This window comes from Choloepus didactylus, chromosome 7, assembly GCF_015220235.1.
Source record: "Choloepus didactylus isolate mChoDid1 chromosome 7, mChoDid1.pri, whole genome shotgun sequence".
In the NCBI taxonomy this organism is placed as follows: domain Eukaryota; kingdom Metazoa; phylum Chordata; class Mammalia; order Pilosa; family Megalonychidae; genus Choloepus; species Choloepus didactylus.
The window spans coordinates 94,344,272-94,366,141 of NC_051313.1; the positions used below are offsets into that span (position 1 = coordinate 94,344,272).

The 21,870-nt window shown below is 36.4% G+C and overlaps 1 protein-coding gene across 22 annotated transcripts in view; it reads left to right on the forward strand.

The window, feature by feature from the left end:
- DST (dystonin) overlaps nucleotides 1-21,870 on the forward strand; it is a 489,857-nt gene that overhangs the window by 133,161 nt on the left and 334,826 nt on the right. For 3 of the 22 annotated variants that reach the window (XM_037843239.1, XM_037843240.1, XM_037843241.1), the window contains exon 1: nucleotides 3,805-3,895. The exons of 16 other annotated variants lie outside the window; for them this stretch is intronic. In XM_037843239.1, the coding sequence (XP_037699167.1) occupies nucleotides 3,805-3,895 (91 nt within the window). Of the gene's footprint in view, nucleotides 1-3,196; nucleotides 3,896-21,870 lie in introns of those variants that run through there. 3 more of the 22 variants (XM_037843246.1, XM_037843233.1, XM_037843247.1) reach the window with 2 other exon arrangements.

Below are 21,870 nucleotides of genomic sequence, written 5' to 3' on the forward strand. Positions count from 1 at the left end.
CCCTCATAAGAGAAGGGGTGAGGTTCAGAAATGGCATGAGGATGACCATTGTGTTTATTACATAGTAATAAAAAAAAAGCTGGAAGTTTAATATTTTTGTTTGTTTTTAGGTCATAAAAATAGAATTGAATGTCAAATATCTAGGTAGACTGTGTGATATCTTAGTTTATGAAAATTTAACAAATATTTATTGAGCCCCTGGAATAAAAAGGAGAGCCTATGGTTCTGTCTTTAAAGAAGTCATTGTCTAATGTGATAGATAAGTATTGCTAGATAATTACAACATAGTGTGAGAGATTAGTTATAAGGGCTGTAAACACCTAATATTAAGGGAATCCGTAGGAGAGTCTAATTAACTTGGGTGGAGAGAGAGGAGGCATGGGGTTCATGAAAGGTTTCTGAGACAATGTGCCACTTGAGCTGAGAGACTTAAGAGCTTGATGGAATTAGGGTGAAAGTGAAGGCCACTTCAGGGGGATGGAACTCTAAGAACAAATATGGGAGATGTGTCTAAATGGGAACTGCAAGTAATGTGTGTAGCTAAAGCATGGAATTTGGTACGAAATGGCAGAAACTGTAAAGGTGCTTGCATGCAGTACCCTCAGAGGAGGTTGGAATATTTATGCTTTAAGTAGTGAGGAAAGATTTTTAATCAGTGCAGTGGTGCAATCAGGTGATATTTTCAAAAAATCATTCTGGTGTCAGACACCTTATATTTTTTAAAGTGCTTTTATATTTACTGTAGTTTCATCAGTACATCTGGGACCATAATATAGTCCCTTCCTATCTTTCAGGGTCAATGTAAGAATAAAAGTACACAATGTAAGGAAAGGAGCTTTGTAACATTCATTGTGTAAATGCCCTTTACATAAGAATAATACGATTCAGCTGTTCTTGGGTATAGGGTATTGTAAGTGGGATTTTTCAGTCTTGAAGTGCCTATGCAGGTACATGGTTATTCATCAACAATGCTGTTTGAAAAATATGAATTGTTTTCCCATGTGAATTCTTTGAAGTTGGAATTGAAGACTCTAAGGAGTCAGACTTTGGACTCAGGCAAACTTGGATTTTAATTTCTCCTTTGTCACTAATCAGTTGTGTGTTCTTGGACAATTTACTGAACCTCTCTCAGCCCCATTTTCCTCTTCAAAGGAGCCTGGTTATGGTGATTAAATAAAATAGTGAATACAAAATCTTTTGCAGATTCCTTGTGACATGGAAAATGCTTAATTAATGATGGCCAGGTGCTTTTCTAAGCACTTAACACACTATGTCATTTAGGCCTCTAATCAACCCAGTGAATAGCTACTATTATTTTCCCCATTTTACAGTCCAAAAATCTGCTGAGAGAGGCAAAGAAACTTTCTAATGTCATACAGTTAGTAAGTAGTAGAGCTAGTATCTGAATTCAGACATTCTTGATTTCAGAAGCCACTCTTAACTGCTGTGCTTTTGCTGCTTCTCTGTAGGATATAATATTATTATTAGCAGATCAATCTAATATTACCATTCCAAGAATGGAGGGGCAACGGCCTGCTCTCCAATCAGCCCCAAAATGCTGCTTTTGCTTGTTTTAACTGGCTCCTTAAAAGGACTGTTAAAATCACAAAGTGTGCACTGATTCAGAACATTGGGTGTTCCTGAGTGTCATTCTCTGATGAAGATTCAGACTATGTCCTCAATGACTTTACTTATTTTGAGGGAGACAAAAGTTTTGAGAAATCGACATCCATATATATGTGGCCTGTAAATTGAATGACTCAGAAATCTAATTGCTAACCCTTCATTTCAAGAAGCTGTCTCATATGACTTGTGTTGTTACTTCCTGAACTAAAGTGCATACCAAGTTGCAAGAAAAACTATAGTAATCTTAAAAGTTTAGTGGATCAAGTTCAGATTATAAACCAGCGGTTAGGAAAGAAAAGAGATGTTGTCTTGCTTTCTTTGGAGTAACAAAAGTAGTCCAAGGGCTGAGGAGGAGTTAAATTCTCCCATTCTAACTCAAATTAATTTTTTCCAGGAGTATGCAAATTTTCAAGAGTAACTCTTACCCCCATCTAAGAATTAACAAAAAATGGTCGGGATTTTACAATACCAAAAAAGAAAGAAAAAAAAAATCATCAAGGGCAAAAGGTCAGTATATATGAAAAGAGGAAAGTGGGGAAGTGGGCGAGTGGTAAATTTGTCTAGGTCAGATGGTCAACAATGACCCGGTTTATCTATAAGAATAATAACAACCGTCAACACTTAAATAGTGCTTACTATGTGTCAAGCAGTGTTCTAAACTCCGCTGAATATCACAACAACTTTACAAGGTATGCATTATCATCCCTATTTTGTTGATGAGGAGAGGCTCAGAGAGGATAAGTAACTTGCCCATGTCACACAGCAAGCAGTAGGAGACAGAATCCCATTCAAGGCAGCCTGAATTTACCTTCAGTAGTCTTTACCATGTCTGTTTACAAGCCTGGGTACCATCTAGCTCCCCCAGCGGTCCCTTAAACCCACTTAGTATGTGACAGACCAGATTTAAGGAAATTGTACCCATTTTACTCTACTCTAATGGATACAGCTGTGCGGAATGAGGCAAGGCGGTCGACCACAGGGTGTTCTAGGGCTGATGTGAACAGAAAGGGGCCGTGGACGCCGCCGCGGAGAACATCAGCAAATACAGCGGCCGGCTCTGGGGGGCGGAAGGGAGGGACCGCGGGCTAGCCCACAGGCCGCCGCCGGGCGGGCGAGAGCGCAGGCGCAGGCGCGGCTCGAGTGTCAGGCCCTGATGTACGCGGCCACCTGCAGAGGCCGCCCCGCCCTCGAGTTGTGTCCTGGCTGCAGACCCCTCTGCCCTCCCTGCTCCGCGCTGCCACAGAATGACCTGAGTCTAAGGGACACTTATGTCACTGGACTGGGTTGAAAAAAGCATTTCCCACTTCCCTCTCCGTCACTTCTTCCCCGGGGAGAGCCGCCGACTCCTCGGCAGAGGGCTGCGTACGTTGGTGGCCGTGATCTCAGGCTTTGTTTCCCGGGCACCTGTTGTGGATCCCAAATAGAAACCCTGCCCTTGGGGATCTGGGGTCAGGCTGCCAGTGTCCGGGGGTGGGCGTGCTTGGCGGCATGATCAATCCGGGTGGGCAGGCCGGGGAGGGGCTGGAGGCGCTGCGGCGCTGCCTGGAAGGGAGGGGCCGAGTGGAGCCCGAGCGGGAGCAGAGCCAGCCGGGGCGCTGACCGCCGCGTTCGCCCCCTCCTTTCCGCCCTCCGCCCTCCTCCCTCCCGGGGCGCGGGCGAGTGTCTGCGACGCGGCGGCCAGGAAATGCTGCAGATGCGCCGCACAGCATCCCGGGCTGAGGCAGCGCGCTGGTCTTCCCGCATCGACGCCGCGACCTCGGCCGGGCCGTGAGCAGGCGTCCGGCGTAAGGCCAGGGAGGTGGCCGTGCTGGCCGCAGACAGACCCGGCGCCTGCCCCCGCCGCGCTCCCGGCTCCTCCGCCTGGCGTCGCGCTGCCTGTCGCCGCCCCCAGGCTTGCTGAGATTTGCCGCTAGTGAAACCCGAGAGGGACTCTGGCTCCCCGGGAGCCCGGCGGCCCAGCACCCGCGGCCCGTCACGGGTCCTGGGCGTTTCCTCTGCCTGCTCCAGCGCCCGCCGCCCCCTGGCGACCCCAGCTCTGCTTCTCGGGCTTCAGCGCTCTCTCCCTGCCTGTTCTTCCTTCCCCTTTTTCAGTTCCCAAGGCTGCGTCTTGCTGATTTCGATACAGTCTGGGGTTATGAAAGGGACAGGGAACTGGCCAGCTATCGTTTAAACTTCGGCATGGCGGGTTACCTCTCCCCAGCTGCTTACCTGTATGTGGAGGAGCAGGAGTACCTCCAGGCCTACGAAGATGTGCTGGAGAGGTACAAAGGTACGTGGCCCACCGAGCTCAGGCTGCGGGGCTTAGCGTGCATCAGCGGTGCGACCGTTACCTTTTCTTCACTAGAGCCGCTGTTGGACACAAGTTAAAAGGTGCCTGGACTACTCTTGGGAGATGGACCAGGTCTTTTTGGATAGGATTCACTATCCCCAATGCAGGGAGTGGGGTGGGGTAGGCAATCGGAGATGCCCTTGGATGGGCGGTGGATTTGGGGGAAGGGGCTTGGTTTCCAAGTAGCACATTGCATTTTCTCTTCTTCTGAAAGCTCTTAAGCAGTGCGTATAAGCATAATTCTTCCTGGGAGGATGGATACCGATTAATTCTCCATAGGATTACTAAAGCATTGCTACTCCTGCTTGGCAGGTTCTTGGGTTCTTAATACATGGACTGTTGCAACCCTGAGAATACCACCAAACCATTTTCCCTAAAATGATCCTACTTATTTGAAAAAAAAGTTTATGGTTTGTGACTATATACCTATTCTGAGGTGTCATAAAAATGTGACGATGGAAAGCACCATGGATGAAAAATTTTAGTTAGCGACTCTGCTGTAAATTTGAATATAAAACGGTATATTTTGAGTTAATTTACTACCCAACCATTAGATTAGGGAAGATATTTACCAACCTGGTAAATATTGATTTTTTAGAATTATTACGTTTACTTTATATAGTTAAATATAATGTCAGGCAAGCTAGAAATTGCACCTTCCCATCTTAAGAGTCTTTTTGTCTCTGAGAATGTATTTTTAAATATCATTGGGGCTTCTGAAACACTACGTGAAAGGGTGGCTTACAGAGTATTAATATATTAATAGTGAATAGTGGCTTATTTCCTAGGGCAGAGTCAAACAGTTTTGCATCTTTTTGAATATTTGCGTTGGAGGTAACCCCTCTATTCCTGTAAATTGAATGGTTAAAAATGCATGTATTAATGGTTTTTCTATTAGTGGAAACTGGTAATATACACTCCTGAATCGAATAATAAATTCCACATCCCCCAAAATCTCAAAATCCACCCACAGTTATGTTTATCTCATTCTAGAATATGTTTTATTTCTGGCTTTCTTGGCAGTCTACGTAGAATTTTGTAAACAGCACAGGCACTCAGAATTCCTTTGTGCCACGACTCTGTTGTGTATAATACTGCTTCTGAACAACTGCAGTGATATTTTAGGCTAAAGCGCGTTTATATCATCTGTGCGTGCACGCGCGCGTGTGTGTAATATACTCTTGTTTACTTCAATCTTTCCATTTTAAAATATGGTTCTTAATCAGTTGTCTCCAGAACTTCTAAAGTGACAGTGCAATATAGACTAGTAAACCTTAATTGAAGAAATATATCTGCACCCTTTAAAACCTGAAAGAAAAAAGTCTGAAAGTCCTAAAGTGTATTCATTTTATACTTTTGAGAAAAATTATTGCCGTATGAATTTTGGTCCCATCAAATTTTACCTCATTGACGTGTGTGATTTCAGGTGACTTTGAAAACAGAAATAACCAAAGTGCTGATTTGTCTTTTCCTGAGGAAGTAGACATTGTTTAAAAGCTTGTCTTTATTTACATTGGGAGATAAAAAGAAATTAAGAATGTGAAGACCATTATAGTTCTCACTATACTTCATAGCCTTATGATCAACATTGCATTTAGACTTTTTCAAATATATAGTCCACAATTTGACTGTAAAAAGTGAGTGTTTCTCTCCTCCTTTTCTTTGTGCTTTAAAAATGCTTAGGTCATCATCAATTTGTATTTGGCTTTATAGATGTTATACGTTTCATTTAGTTTTGGAATGGAAGTTAAGAGTGTCGGCCAGTATATTATTCCATGAAAAGTTGGAGGCCTGGAAAACTCATTGTTTCCCAGATGTATTTTTAAGCCAGTTATGATTTCCCATCAGTATCCAATACTATGACTTCACTACAGAGCTTATTATCCTGATGACTTACTGTGGGGACTGATCTAATCAGAAAAGAATGGTTGGCTTTGAATAGGGAGTGTCATTTCACTAAACTTTCAAAGTACAGTTCCTCATTTTCTGAAATCATGTGTTCAAAATACTGTACATCCCATTTGAATTTAAAAAAGTTTATTTTGAATTTATTTCTGACAAAATTCCTTGGTTACAGAATGAGTGCATTCATCTAGAATATTATCAGGTTGCCAAGTTATCATATGCCCCAGCTGTTGAAATATTCTAAGTATTGGAGTCAGCAGGAACAATTTCAAAATTTGTCTATCATCAGAAACATAGGATTAAAATAATCTGTAATGTTAGGAATTAGGACTATTGGATTTAGAAATTGAATTTTGTTAGGCCTAGTCCTCAGACGGCCTTGGAAAGACTTCAAACCAGGCCCTCTGTAGAGAAACAAGAATAATAGCAAGTGAGTGAGCCCTAATTATTTATGGTGTGGCCTATTGTGTCTTGCTTTGGCCCTTTACTTCTGAGTGAAAATAGGCAACTGTTCTCTGATTTAGAGTAACACAGAAAGAGCTGTTTGCTACAGAGGAGGATGCAGTCTTCTGATTTATACTCTAGTCCTGTTCCTTATAAAATACATTCATAGCCAGAATTCTCAGGGCCGTCTGATTCAAAGAATCATATTGCTTCAGCTGATAGCAAAATCAGTGGGAATAAAGGCATTTATTTACAATAAAACTTTTGTTTTGGTCATTGTTTATCCTAGAAATTGTCCATGTCAGTGGCTTTCTTTTCATATCTGTAGTAAACCAGTGTATTTCTGTATAATCCCAAACAATTTTAATAGCCTGTCATAAAAGATACAGTACAATCTATCTTGCTTTTCTTGGCAGTATAAGGAAATTAACCTATATACCATGATTATCAAGATCAGATTAGTTAGATGTCACTTTAATCTGTGAAATTCTGCTGCTTGAGTCTGTCATTGGAAGATTTTTTTGCATGATAAGTGTGAAAATGAGATAATATGTACCCAATTTATTTTATTCTATGCATTTTAGACTTCATTAGAAAAATAAGTTAAATTATTTTGGTCCAACAAAATGGTTGTTTTTCCATTGATCTTCTGTAATGAAAGGGTTGCTTTATCATTCCCTATGAAAGTCTAATGGAAGATTTGGTTATTTGTCTATATTATGATCAAAAAAACCCTTTTTAATTATTTGGAAAAAAGTCTATTTTTCTTTTTTTTTTCTTGAGTAGTTGCTTTAGTTCTTTGCCTCATATAATTCTGTCTGTGCACATGGTGATAAAAGGAACAGAGAACTATTGAAATTGTGTTATTATTTTCAGTTCAGTTTTATGGCCTACATAGATAGGTGACTGATAAAAATCCCGTCTCTTTACTGTATAAACCAACTCTGTTGCCCATTTGAATGGGAAGTTGGAGTGTAAAGGTATTAGAGAATTTTCCCCCTTTCATATAGTGCAGCCTGTGATGATCTTGTGCAGTAGTTTTCAGTAGGCTCTCAGGATTCAGCAAAATTTGATTTTAAATTTGATATGCTCAGTGCTTGTTCCACTCATGACTTGATAGTTGTGTAATAAGTGAACATTCTCTGTGCTTAATCATGATCGTGTTATATTGTAGCTAGTTATAAGAGTATCAGCCTGGGGTTTTTGTTTTCTTTTAAAACATGAAATAAGCATAATCTGGTAATGAATGTTAGTTAAGCTCGTATTTGACTGTTTGTAACAGAAAGCATGTGATAGCGTTTAACCAAATAGATGTTTCCTTTTTCTCACTCACTGAGAAGTCCAAGATAGGCACACCAAGGCTTTTGGTTACCACCATTTGCCAATAGGGACCCAGACTCCTTTTGTATTTCGGCTTAGTTATTTTTAGAGTATCAAACTGTCACTCTGTGATCACAAAATGGCTGTTCCTTCTCCAGTCCTAGTGTCTCAGTTCCAGGTGAAAAGAAGATGAAGGGCAAGGACAAAGGACAAAAGGAGCAAACCAGTTGAGTCAGACTCCTTTTAAATAACTTTTTTTTTAGAATCCCAGCTAGCAACTTCCATTTGTATCTAATGGTTAGAACTGTCCCAGTGGCTGCTGCTATCTGCTAGAGAGACTGGGAAATATAGATTTTTAAGTTGGCTTCATTTAGTGCCCTGAACAAAATCGAAGTTCTCTTTGCAAAGAAGGAAAGAATGGATATTGAGTTTGTTGCCAGTAGTGTCTGCTACTCAGAGGGTAAAGTGTCTGTGCTAAAATTGGAAACCTAAAGTTTGGACACAGCATGTTAATGATGGCTGTTAACAACCATAACACAATTTATTTGACTTCACGGAAACTTTGAGGGAATATCTCAGAGCTCCACTGAAGTTTCTGAGGAATTTCAAAATGACACAATTGAATATTTTATAATGTTACAACCTGGATTTGAAAATTAATTTCCACGAAGCAATTAGAATTTAAATTGGCAAAAGAACTTGTTCATTGCCTCATAACATTCGAAACACATAACAGTTCAGGAATGTGAGCAGTTATTAAATATTGTTAGTAATTAATTTTGAACCCCAAATATTATATACTGATGGTCCTTTATTTTCTTTGGGTCTGACTTAGTCTTACACAGTAATCTCAATGTGTAGTTAGTCAGGGACTTTTTTTTTTAAAGTGTTTAACTGATTTTTAACTCTCAGTTTTTTTGTTTGTTTTTTAAGAATTTTGGAGTTACTTCTTTTCAGACTCAGGATGATTTTAGTAATAAATGACATGTAAGGAGATGGGATGAGGACAATTTATTGTCTTACTGTAATTCTATAGCCAGGCAAAGAAGCATTTGTGTTTGCCTTTGGAGTCATGTGTGCCTCACGAGTCTGGCTCTGTAGGAAGTTGGACTGTTTGACCAAAGCATCTTCATGAAAATCGTAATGATTGTGAAAAATCTGAAGCTAAAGACATGACAAAAAGATGGAGTATCTAGGCTGTCATGTGTTCATTTCTGTTTTCGTTCCACAATTGCGTATAATATAGGTGTATAAAGTGCACCAAAATCATCTGACCCTGATGAACCAATTGAGTGAAGAGAAGATGATTTGTAGTTTAGAATGATTTGTTGCATCATACCCTTCTCTCTGTACTAATGACTTTTGAAGAAAAACTGGAAAAACTTCTGTGTCTATTTCTCAAGGGTTGGTAATTTAGGAATTATATTCTACCTATTTTTGAAGAGGAATTTCAGGCAGCTAACTATTTATCTGCTGTTTTTATACGCGATCAAATAAACCATATTTTTTTTCTTATTCTTTTGCTGTGATTTTATTTCTATTGTTTTCCACCCTTTCATATCTGCCAAAAGGAGAAACAATTCTGCTTGGAGTGGGTGTTGGGAAAGCTTCGTTTTTAGGGTCAGATGGGATTTTGTCCTATGAGGAGGTGAAAGTCCAGGGAGGAAAAGTCCAAGAGAGACTAGCATGAGTATTTCATTTCAGTGGTAACTACAAAATTTATTTTGAATGTTTGGCTAAAGTTCACAGTAGTTCTTGGGGGCGGGACAGATAGATGTTATAGGAAGGTGGAAACGGATACATTTAGAGAATTATGCTGCACTAGTTTGAAAATGGCCTTGAATGCCACACCCGCGACATAGTTTGGGCTTTATTCTTTAGGCAGGGAGGGGTACCCCTGATGATCTTCAGCTGGAAGTTACCAGTGAACTAGTTTTAAGAGCTCTAATTCTGATTAGCGTGTAGAATTGAGCGGAAGGAAAGATTCGGGAGGCAGGGAGACAGTTTAGGAGACCACTGTAAAATTATGGTGGCTGGAATGGAAGGTCAATCAAGCGAAATTTCAGAAACTGACGGGATGGCTGACTTGTTCTTTCTGTTTGTGAGGACAGAAAGGGATGCAACAATTTCTGGTTGAAGTTAAATTTGAAGAAGCTTGGGATAGTTTCTTTTAAATTTGTAAAAAAAAAAAGGTATAGCATGTATTCATTAAAAAAGGTGTTTTTAAACCTTTTTTTTTTTTTTTTTTTTGTAATAATCATTATTAGACCTTCCTTGATAGTGAAATGGAGTGGACACAATTTTGTTTGACCTTGGAAATACAGTGAGTAGTGTGACCTGGAAAACTGGAATGTTTTGTTTAATGTAGGGCTCCTTAAGGTAATACCTTATCAATCTTCTTGTTGAGAATTTTTCAGATTTGTTTAGTAGTATCTTAGAGTAGTGAATCTGTTTTCTATAAGCAAGTAAAATAATTGGTTTCATATACTTCTTAAAAGCATAAATTAGTTTTAAAGACAAATTTTTCAAGATATTTCAGTGTTTTTTTTCCTTTGATTTTATTTCAAAAAACTTCCTAATTTATTAGTTTTTTTCTCATATAAACTTCACCAAATTTGTAAACTTAGTTTTGTTTGATATATACAAAGTTCAGTGGTGATATGATAATTTAAGTTCTAAGCCATTCTAAAATTTAAGCATTAAGCCTTTAATTTTTAACTTAAAATAATAAAAATAATAGCTACCATTTATATGGTAACGGGCTTATATGCAGACCCAGTTCTGGGTATTGCAAATGAATTTTATATATATAAAATTTCTAATTCTTATAACTCTTAATGTTGGGTATAACTGCTGTCATTTCACCAATAAGGAAATTAAGGCATAGGGAAGTTAATTTTCCTGAAATCATGTAAGTGGTAGAAATGGGATTTGAACAGCAAGTATGTATTTGACATAAATTATATATTTTGAATTTCATTACAATGACTTGGAAATGTTGCAGAAATAGTTTTACTGGAATATTTTGCTAAAGATTCTGATTAATGCAAAGAGCTTTCTGAGGCATGTGAAGTGGATGCATGTAATAAAAATTAATAGTTTAAAAATTCATAGATATTTATTTCAATTCAAATATTTAATAGACTTTGGTGCTTGAACTGTTGTATTTTTGCTGAATTGTAAATTTTAATGATTATTTATCCATGAAAGAAAAATAAAATTTTAATATGAGTATTTGGTGTGTATTTAGATTGAGGAGATTTTGAAAATAATTGAAGTTTTGTAAATATCACCAGTGAATATGGTTGCTTTGAGACATGCCTGAAATGTTTCCTGGAAAGAATCGTCAAAGGGAGTTGACAAAGTCTTGATTTTTCTCTCGTGGGTGAAAATATTTCCCAGTGGATCCTCGTGTTAAAGACATTATACAATGGTACTATTGTCCCAGTGAATTAGAAACATGCCCCTATATTCATTTCTCCATACTGGGTATGTCAGTACGACAATTTGTATTCTTGATTTTTAGCATGGAATACTCCTATTTGGTTGCTTATTTTATCCCACTTTTATTAACCCAGTGAGATAGACACAGGTAGTTCTACCTCTCTGAATTAGTAAAGGTGGGATAAAACAGGGCATATGAAGTATTCTGAGCAGTAGATACATAGTCAGTGAATCAGGTAGATCTAAGAGCTCAAATTCCGTGGTTTCTCCCAGGTCATAGCTTTTTTATACCCTGTTACCTTCTTTTGGCACTTTTGAACTGTTGCATATTATAGATAGTATTTTATAATAGGGCCTGATTATTTCTTTTCATATGGCGTATTGTTCTTAAAGTATTATCTTATCTTGGGTATGTGCGTGCGTTCTGTATTATTCCTCTTCTTAGAGTTGTGTGTGATTGCTAATAGTTCAGCAATCTGACAGTTTGCTTTAGGAGATCTATATATGCTGCTGCCTGCAATTCAGGTATCCAGCAAGTTGGCAGCTATGATGCTTTATAACACTTGATTCTAAAATTAGTTGAACTGTTCTATTTTTAAGGATAGTCTGAATTTAGTAGTCCATGTCCTGCAAAACATGTGAAAGTTAAACTCTTAGGATATTGAATTACTTCTTTTTAAATGTAATCGGAAGTAGGTTCAGATGGAAAGTAGTTTGTTTTATATTTTTAGGAAGTTTTTGTTATGGTGATTTGGTTATAGCTTGGGTGTCATGCTGTGTGTATATAACATGTATGAACCCAAATAGTTTGCCCCTTAGAGTTAAGACAGTGATTTTACATAAACTTGATGTTTGATTTTTAAAAACCAAATAAGTTAAGAGGTAATGCAAGATTACTTGATTTTTCTATTAGCATATTTTAGAAGCTCCATAACTCCTAAGTATTTCTGAATATTGAACCACCACTGATTGCATTTGCTAGGAAAATATTTAAGGACAGAGAAATATTTGTTCATTTTGTGATCTTTTTGTATGATAACATCTATATAACAGAAATTGAGAAGATTGAAAATAGATACAAAAACTGAAATTAAGAGTTTCAGTTTGTATAGTGTGAATTTTATAACGTCTTTAAGCAAAGTTATGAATACAGAGACACTTTGCAGTGTTGTTTGAATGTTTCCTTCAAACAATCTTAGAAGCTAAAACCATGTGGGTTAGGAATAATGTAAGAAATTAATGTTGTATTATTATTTCTGGCAATTTATTTAGCTACTTTAGAAATTTGGGGTCTTCATACTTTTTCTTTGAAAACTTTTGGAGGATCTAAGAAGGATTCTAAATATAGAAAGCAAAATACCAAGGGTATACTTGAGTTTTATTGCAGAAAAAGAGATATACCTAATTTCCATCCCCTTTCCATTTAGAAAACAATTAGAAATTGAAATTTGTGTTTTAGTAGAATTAAGAGGATAAAATAAACTGAATGAAATACTTTTCTAATAAGCATTCCTTTAAAACATTTGAGCAGCATTTGTCCCAAACTTTTTCATATTCCTAGTGAGAAACTAGTTGATTACAAATTACCATGTACTATTTCCTCCCTTGCCTCCCCCATCACATTTTCTACTCAGTATTTCCCTAGAAAAACTGGAGAAGATGAAGCATTGGGGTAGGAGAAAGATCTTTACCAAATTGGAATATGTGGTTTAATTGTAAATACTTATTGTTTCTGTATTTGAAATGTGCAAAGGAACAAGGGCCTACAGAAAGAGGAGGAACACAGGGCCATAGCCTTTCACAGAGCTCTGTTTGGTGAGAAAAGTAGCTTCGTTCATTATAATACAAGTAAGTGCTGTAAGAGGAGTGATTTGAGCTTTCAAAGGCTTCAGAGTTGGCATTTGAAGGAAGGCAGAATTTTAATAGGAAGAGAAAACTTTTGTCTTGTTTTTGTAGGGGTGTATGGTGTGGGCAGTGGGGCTTTCTCAGCCTTACCATTTCATTTGGACAGCCTTACCTCGCACATCACTCTGAATTTAAGGAAAAGTATTATTAATTAATAATTTAACGTAATCCAGTGTTTTGGTTTGCTAAAGCTGCCAGAATGCAGTATACCAGAAATGGATTGGCTTTTACAATAGGGTTTTATTAGTTCACAAATTTACAGTTCTGAGGTTATGAAAACATCCCAATTAAGGCATCAACAGGATGATACTTTCTCTGGAGAAAGGCTGATGGCATCCTGGGTTCCTCTGTTGCATGGAAAGGCACACGACTGGCTCTTCTGATCCTTCTCTCCTGATTTGGCTTCTGCTTTCAGGGGCTTTCTCCAAAATGTCTCTGGGTCTCTGCTTTACTCTTAGCTTCTCTGAGCTCTATGAGTTTCATCTGTCTTTTATCCTCTTATAAAGGACTCCAGCAAGGGGATTAAGACACACCTTGAATGCGTGGGGTCACATCTCCATGGAAACAACCTAATCAAAAGGTCCCCCCACAATAGGTCTGCCCCCACAAGATTGGATTAAAAGAACATAGGCTTTTCTGGGGTTCATAATAGATTCAAACCAGCACAACCAGCAGATTTCATTTATAGGTAATCAATGTTGAATTGAAAATTTTATTCTCCATTTTTAAGAACTCTGTTATACCAAAAATATATTGTCAAATCTGGGGTTTACTAGTGAGAAATAACTTTTAGGAGTGGCTCAGCAAATGTAAGGAATGAATAAGGTACTCTTAACATGGTATGGCCAGCTTGACATAGTTTTGGAAACTCTGAATTAGATTGATGATTTTAATAATGATAGTACCTTGCTTTGTCATTTTTTCTATATATATGATATAATTTGATTCTTACAACAACTTTTTGAAATAAGTAATATATAAACCAGTGCCTTTTTTTTAATGGCCAGTGGAACTAGGCTCCCAGTGAGTGGTTAAATGACTTTCCTGCAATTGCATGGACTGGGGTGGCATACTGGAGACTGGAATCCTGGTCCTCTGACAACTAGTCTAAAGAGCTCTCTACTGTAGATAATTATGGCCTGTCCTTATATGCACTCAAAATTACCATTAACAATGAGGATTCTAAGTAATGTATAGAGTGAGAGGTGATTATTCTCATTTTAACAAATAGCCATTAAATGTGTTCTAGAATTATTTCATATTTAGGAAGGAGAAATGTATAGTTTACTTTGTTTCAAACATAGTTTTTTTGCTATCCATAATCAATAAATGTCAGTGAAAAATTCTGCTGTCTATAGAGGATTTAGTTACTTGTGGGAAAAACTCCATTATCTCTCATTGCCATTATTAATTGAAGCAGCTCTTAAAATTAAAGGGTTTTATATTTAGATTATTATATAATCAACACAGAAAAAACTATCCTATTGACTATAGATATAATCTCTTTGATACTCATTGGTAAGGAGGAACTATGTAAGTACATGGGGGAACATGGGGAGAAAACCTGTGACACAAACTTGCTAACATTTTTGGAAAATAAAGAAATGTACAAAATATGAATAAAAAATCATCTGTAGTTCCATTATTCAATTACAGTAATGTTCTGACATTATTTCTTTCTGTTTCCATTTCCTCTTTTCTACTATATGAAATTTAAAAATTGGACCACTTTCTACAAAGTTCTGTATCCTGCTTTTTTCACTTAATATAACCTGGCATTTTCTAATGCTATTAAATGCTATTTCACAATATTTTTAATGACTGAAGTAGCAGTGATAAACAATATCATGAAACTGTGATTAAGCGGTTTTGAATCCTCATGTTTTTCCCTTATTGTTATTATTACACTGGTATTTTTCCATTTAATTACAAACTTCAGAAATTAAATTTTCAAGATAAGATAAAAGTGAAATGAATTATACAAGTCAATTAGCAATTAATTGTTCATAAGGTAGGGCCTAGTTCATAATTTGAGTAGATTCTAGAGTTGTGTATCAGTTAAAAAATTTTAATCACTCTGAATTCTAGAATTTCAACAATAAAGGAAGCAATGATTAATAATCAGGAGATCAAGTTTCTATTCTTGGCTTTTATGCTGACTAGCTAGTCTTGTTTGGGCTTATAAATTAAAATGAATGATTGCTAAAGTTTCTAATCATACATCTAATCAAAGTTTCTAAGCTAATACCTGCTTTGATTAATTAATTCATAATTTATTCTTTTAGAAAACATTTATTCAGTGCTTCTTATGTGCCATCAAGGTTATATCTTTAGGGTGATAGAGAAAAGAAAGTTAGTGGTTTTTTGTTTTGTTTTGTGTTTTGCTGAGGTGTGACTATCACTTTATGCTGATATGATCTATCTGGTTATCCTTAACATCATTTTTTAATATACTTTTCATTTATTATTTATGACATTTTTTATTTTGAGAATGATCACAATATTCATGCCTTGTTCTGTTTGCAGAAATTGTTATTGATTCCTTTTGAAACCTTTTAAAAATGACTTTGGGACTTCTGATATAATTTGTAATCATTATTGCATTTGTATTTTGTTACTTGTGCTGGTCTTCAAGAATGTATTATTAATGATACTGAATTAAGAAGTACTTTGGGGATTAGATTCACCTGTAACATTGAATGAAGGCAGAATTTTGGAATAAATCCACATTTTAAAAGTTTTCCACTCTTAAGTGCGTTAATGATATATAAATTTGGCACCTTCCAGAATATCTGCAAATGGTTTCTTTCAGGAGTTTTTTTCATTGTTATCTGCCTTATTTTTATTTGTTGTTCTTCTATGTCTTGATTTGTCAATCTTCTGTGTTTAGTTAAATGATCATGATATACAATCTTGAGGAAAGGTCTAAGTGTAGTCTCCACCGAGACTTCTTTCATCTCTGGTTAAATGAATGATTTCTTCCATGATACTGTCAGTACCTCATTTTAGCACTGAACCTGAACAAGCAATTCCTGGTTGGCCATTCTTTCCCCAAGATTTTCAAACCAGTGCTTCCGGTGTGGGAAGGAGCAATAGCCTCCAGACTAGGGATTGTGGTCTTCAGCTTGGAGGCAGCTTCACTTTGGGGGATGGAGGGTGTTGCTAAAGTTGTTTAGATCTGTCTTTCCCTTCTCTTGTTCCCCTACTGCCCCAACAGAACTATGGGATACTTCTGCATCTAACCCTGATTTACCATTCACAGCTGCCCGTCATTTGAGAATTAAAAGATAGAAAGATTGAATGTATTGATTTTCAGTCCTTTCATTTTCTACTGGAGATAACTGAAGTCAGAGAAGTGGGGTCAGCAAAGAAATAAGTGAGAACTAAACAGAGATCTCCTGACTTCCTTTCTTCACGTTGTTCAGTCTTTTACTTACTGATAGAAAGGGTACTTTGATTAGCTATCTGAGTCACTTAATGAAATGCCAGGAATCACTGAAGAATTAGTAAGAAAAAGAGTATAGAAGAAATGAGTGGAAAAGGTGAAGCAGTAGCAGAGCAAGGAGTAGTCACGGAAGACTTTGAGAATTTGAGAGAAATGCTGAGTTTTCAGCACTATATTTGATTGTCTTTTAGGTACCAGCATTGTGTCAGGGATGATAAACTGCATGCAGTAGACACGTCAGTGTTCTGGAGCTGTAAGAAATAGTTTAATGTTGATATAAAATTAGGATTACAACACACAATTAAAATATTTGCCCATCTTGAAAAGTTGAAGGATAATTTGACTACAGCTCTTGGATTTGCATGTGGCCATCTCATCTGGCTGTTTCCTAGTTAGTTAAAAGATCCAGGCTCCAGGGAGACAAATCCAGGCCACTAACTATACCCCAAACTTCGCCCCTCCTCATGACCTGCATTCTGAAGATCTGCTGGAATCTGGAGTCTTCCCTTCTGCTCTGGATCAGGACTGAAGAGAGGAGAAAATGATGCTATGTGGCCTCATTTCTAACATACTTAGAAAGTAGGAGTGGCAGTGGAAGGGATGGCAAGTTTGGATTTGCTCACACATCGTATGGACATATGGTGCGGAGTGGGGAGGGAGAGGAAAAGGGAAGGGAAAGGAAGAAGAAAAAGGAGAAAGGGCTTTCGTCTTGATACTTTTGGGGAGTTGGGTGATAGAGATTCTTAGGTAAGTGGTTGCCTGGCTCCATTTCTCATCTATCTGGTCTCCACATATAGATTCTACCTTCTCCCCTCCCATCCCAGTTCTATTTCTTTTTCTATCCCAGTCTTCTCGGCTCCCTCTATGATAGCAGCAGGCAGGTATATGATTAGAGAGGATGTGGTTTGGAAAATGAATTTCCAATAAGAATGCTCCAGTAGTGTGTATTTTTTTTTCTAGTTCATGAAAGAACTTTTTAATATTTGTGCAGTTAATCACAGACATTGTCCACCACAAGATTCACTGTGTTATACATTCGCACGATTCTGGTGACATATGTGACTCTAAGCTTCCCCTTTCCACCACATTCACACACCATCCAGCACTATTAGTTATTCTCACAATAACGTGCTACTGTCACTGCTATCCATTTCCAAACGTTTAAGTTCAATCTAGTTAAACATTCTGAACATATTAAGCACCCACTCCCCATTCTTTAGCCTCATTCTGTATCCTGCTAACTTGTATTCTGTATTTTATGTCTGTGAGTTTACATATTATGATTTGTTTATATCAGTGAGCTCATACAGTATTTGTCCTTTTGTGTGTAACTTATTTCACTTAATGTAATGCCCTCAAGGTTCATCCATGTTGCATGCTTCAGGACTTCATTCCTTCTTACTGCAGAATAATATTCCATAGTGTGTATATTGGTAGTGTGTATTTTTAAACATATTTTTATAAAGCCACTGTTTTATTTTAATTATTATTCTAGGTTAACCACAAAATGTCTACATATTGTATATTGGTAATTTTTTTTTTTTTACAATTTTTGGAATTCAATATATAGCTTTGCATTAGCCTGGATTGTCTAACCTTCATTTAAATAGCATTTCTAAGAGAAAATGTGTTGTAAGGTGATTGTTTGAATTAAGGGTGCATTTCTAAAACACAGCCATCAGTGAATTGGAGACAGCTGGCAAATTTTTGACAGTGGGTAAGTCAATGGAGAAATTTAATTGATAAAGGAACTTAGAAAATTTTTAGAAATAGTATATTTTGAAGCTAGTAACTGTTTTTCTTCTTATCATCATCTTTCAAAAGCATTTATTATAATATCTGGTACTGGCAAGAATGCGGGGAAACAATATTCATACATTGTGAGAACGTAACTTACCTTTGGAGAAAGGAGGTTGGTGCTGAAGGCACATATATGCTTTGATCACCAATGTCAGAATCTTTCTTACAGATAGAATTTAAGTGCAAGGATATTTATGGTGACCTTGTTTATAATAGCAAAACCCTGAAAGATCATCAGTAGGGGATGGTCGAAATAAATTCTGATACTTCCTGGAATGGTAAGCAGCTAATAGATAGTAGGTTTTAGATAGCAAGCCATAGCATTTTCCCAATATACACCATTAAGGAAAATTAAAAGGCAGAGGACTAATGTGTATGGCATTTTGAAAAAAAAAAAAAAATCCTATATACAACCATATGTGTATGTGTTTGTTTGTATGCACATAGAAAGAGGTAAGAAAAGATAGAGACCAAGCTGTAACAGTGGTTAACTTCAGGGGAGTGAGATTTTTTAATCTGAATATTTGACTTGTTAAAACAAGCATTTATTACTTCTGTGTAAATAAAAATACCACCACAAATAAAGTAGAAAAGTTTAAAAGGGGAAAATTATTAAACACTGTCATGCATATGAAATAGTGCTGCTTTTTAAGAAATGCTTCCTCCAAGTGATTCTACGTAGGGTATAATTTGGAAGCAATAATCATGGGTATTAAGTGACACTGACTTAACAGACCATCTGGCACTTTCATAAACAATTTACAGACTTCCGGTTTGTTCGGTTCTTTATGGCTGAGGTGGTCCATTATGGTCCCAGTTACATTTCCATGTCTGATTTGATCATTCACTTGCAGGCTGTCTCCTTAGGCAAAGTCCAGTGGAGTGAGAAGGCACTAACTTGAATAAGTCAGACAAATGTAATAATGGTCTCTGCGTTCTCTCTCTAGCCATTGTACACACTTTTTGTCAAGTGACTTTATTTTTTTTCATTTATTTAAAAATATGTAATAAATTATTGGTTGCCTAATACATACACAAAGATGAAAAAAATGATGTTGCTTTCCTTTAGAAATCAGTGGGGAAAACCAGCAAGATGAACTATGGAAAAAGTAAGGGGCTGTACATGCATGCAGTATGAATAAAGTACCCTGAGAGTAACTTTCTTACACCCTGCCCCTGGTGAGGCCAGTGAATCCTGTACCCATTACCTTGTCTCATAAAGTTTTATTTCTCTGAGAAGTAGGAATAAAGAATTTATAGTAGAGCCCTATTATAGTAAATTGGATTATAAAGTATTCTGTAAATTGGAATATAAAGTAGCCCCAGGATTATAAGAAATTAATATTAAGAGGTAATATGGGAAGACGATAGAGAGTTTAAGAAAAAGCAAATTGCATATTTGTTTTTAGTATCATTAGATAAGAGAAGATGGAATACTTTTGAAATTTACAAAACCAAGTTAGAAAACTATAGAAAGTACTTTTTATTTAAGTCTTTGTATATCTGTGTATGCCCTGTATTAGTTGAACATTTATGTATACATTTATACATGTATCTTATATATACATTTATATATGTATATATAACAGTATATATATTTTTTTCTACCGGCTTTTGTACTATTGTTGTCACACATGTTACTTCTACATATGTTATAAATGCCACAATATATTGTTATTTTTTATTTAAGTATTTTTAAGACCTCGTGTGCTTATCTTGACATACTCAATAATTTAAAAAAATGATTGAATGAATGAATTCCTACTGAGGGTTTTAAGATTTTCTGAATTGAGTTTCTGAGTCAAGCTAATCCTAGGTAATAATTCCAGTTAGTGCTGAACTAATTTTATCCCAATAATTCTAAAACTGCCAAGCAGATTCACTTTATGATACATAATTTCCTTAAGCAGAAAAACAGGCAAAATGAACTGTTGACACTATAAATGACAAGAGAAATTATGATTCAATTTGGATAAAATTAACATAATGTTGGAACTTTGGGGGAAAAAAGTTGGAGGTGAATTTTGTAAGAGGAGTTGTGCCCTTAGACAACAAAGGCCAAGTTCACGGACAGATTGGTTTACACATTTGTGGGAACTCAGAGAATAGTGTTGTCCACAGTATTACTTGTTTACTTTAAAGAAATTGGGGCATTGTAAAGCAATTGTTTATAGTTTTAGACCCCTAACATTTAAAAGGTTTGGAGGTGTATTGCAAGGGTCAGCACAAATATAGCAGCCTCAGAAAATAGGTAGTGTAATGCTATCTGTCCTTCCATTTTATATGAGCATCTGGAAATCTATGAACTTTTGTTTTTTTTTAGAGTTTTTGTAGTATCTTTGACATCTCACAGTCTACTTTTCAGGTAATATTATACCACTCTCTTTGTACCTCTTCAGGTAGGGTAAGAACCTGAAAACATATTGACCTTTGTACTATTGTTGTCGTACTTTTTATTTCTATATATGTTATGAATGTCATGATGTGTTATTTTTTATTCATTCCATTTTCTTTTAAAGAGATTTTAAAAGTAAGAAAAAGTTATATGTATAATTATGAATGCAGTTATCATTTTGAGTATACTCCATTTCCTTGTGCAGATCCATATTTTTATCAGGTATCATTTTCATTCTACCTGAAAGACTTCTTTTAATATTTCCTGCAGTGATGGCCTGCTGGTGATGAACTCTTTTAGCTTTTATGTGTCTGAGAAGTCTTTATTTTGCCTTCACTTCTAAAAAAATGTTTTCATTGGGTATAGAATCTAGTTGGACAGTCTCCCCTTCCCCCAATACATTATAGCTATTGCTACATTGTCTTCTGGCTTGCATTGTTTCTGATAATAAATCAGCTATGTCCTTATATTTGTTTCTCTGAATGTAATTTGTATGTGTTGGTTTTTTTCTTTTCTTTTTCTTGGCTACTTTTAAGATTGTCTCTTTATCCCTGATTCTAAACGATTTGATGATGTGCCTTGGAGTAATTTTTTTCATGTTTCTTGTGCTTGGGGTTTGTTAATCTTCTTGGATCTGAGGGTTTATAATTATATCAAATTTGGAATATTTCAGCCATTATGTCTTGAGATGTTTTTTTCTGACTTCCCTCTCTATTCTTTCTGAGGCTCTCATTATACATACAATAGAACAATTGAAATTGTCCCACAACTTTCTGATGCTTTTTTTTCTTCCAGTTTTCTTTTTTCCTCTGTGTTTCAATTTGGATAATTTTGATTACTATGGCTTCAAGTTTACTAGTCTTTTCTTCTGTGGCATCTAATCTGCAATTAATCCTGTCTAGTGTATTTTTCATCTTTAGAAGTTTTATTTGCATCTTTCAGATTTTCTTCTCTGTCTCTCCTTACCATTCTTGTGCTTTTCTCTATCTTTATGAACATATGGAGTATTTTTGTAATAGCTGTTTTAATATCCTTGTCTGTTACTTCTGTTATCTGTGTCATATCTGAGTCTCTTCCTGTTAATTAAATTTTCTCCTCTTTATGGGTCTTATTTTCTTGTTTTATTGCATCCCTTGTAATTTGTTATTAGATGCCAAACATTGCTAAATTTATTATGTTGGGTGCTAGATTTTTCAAATTTACGTGTACCTTCAAGTGTTCTTGAGTTTTGTTTTGGGATGCAGTTAAATACTTAGA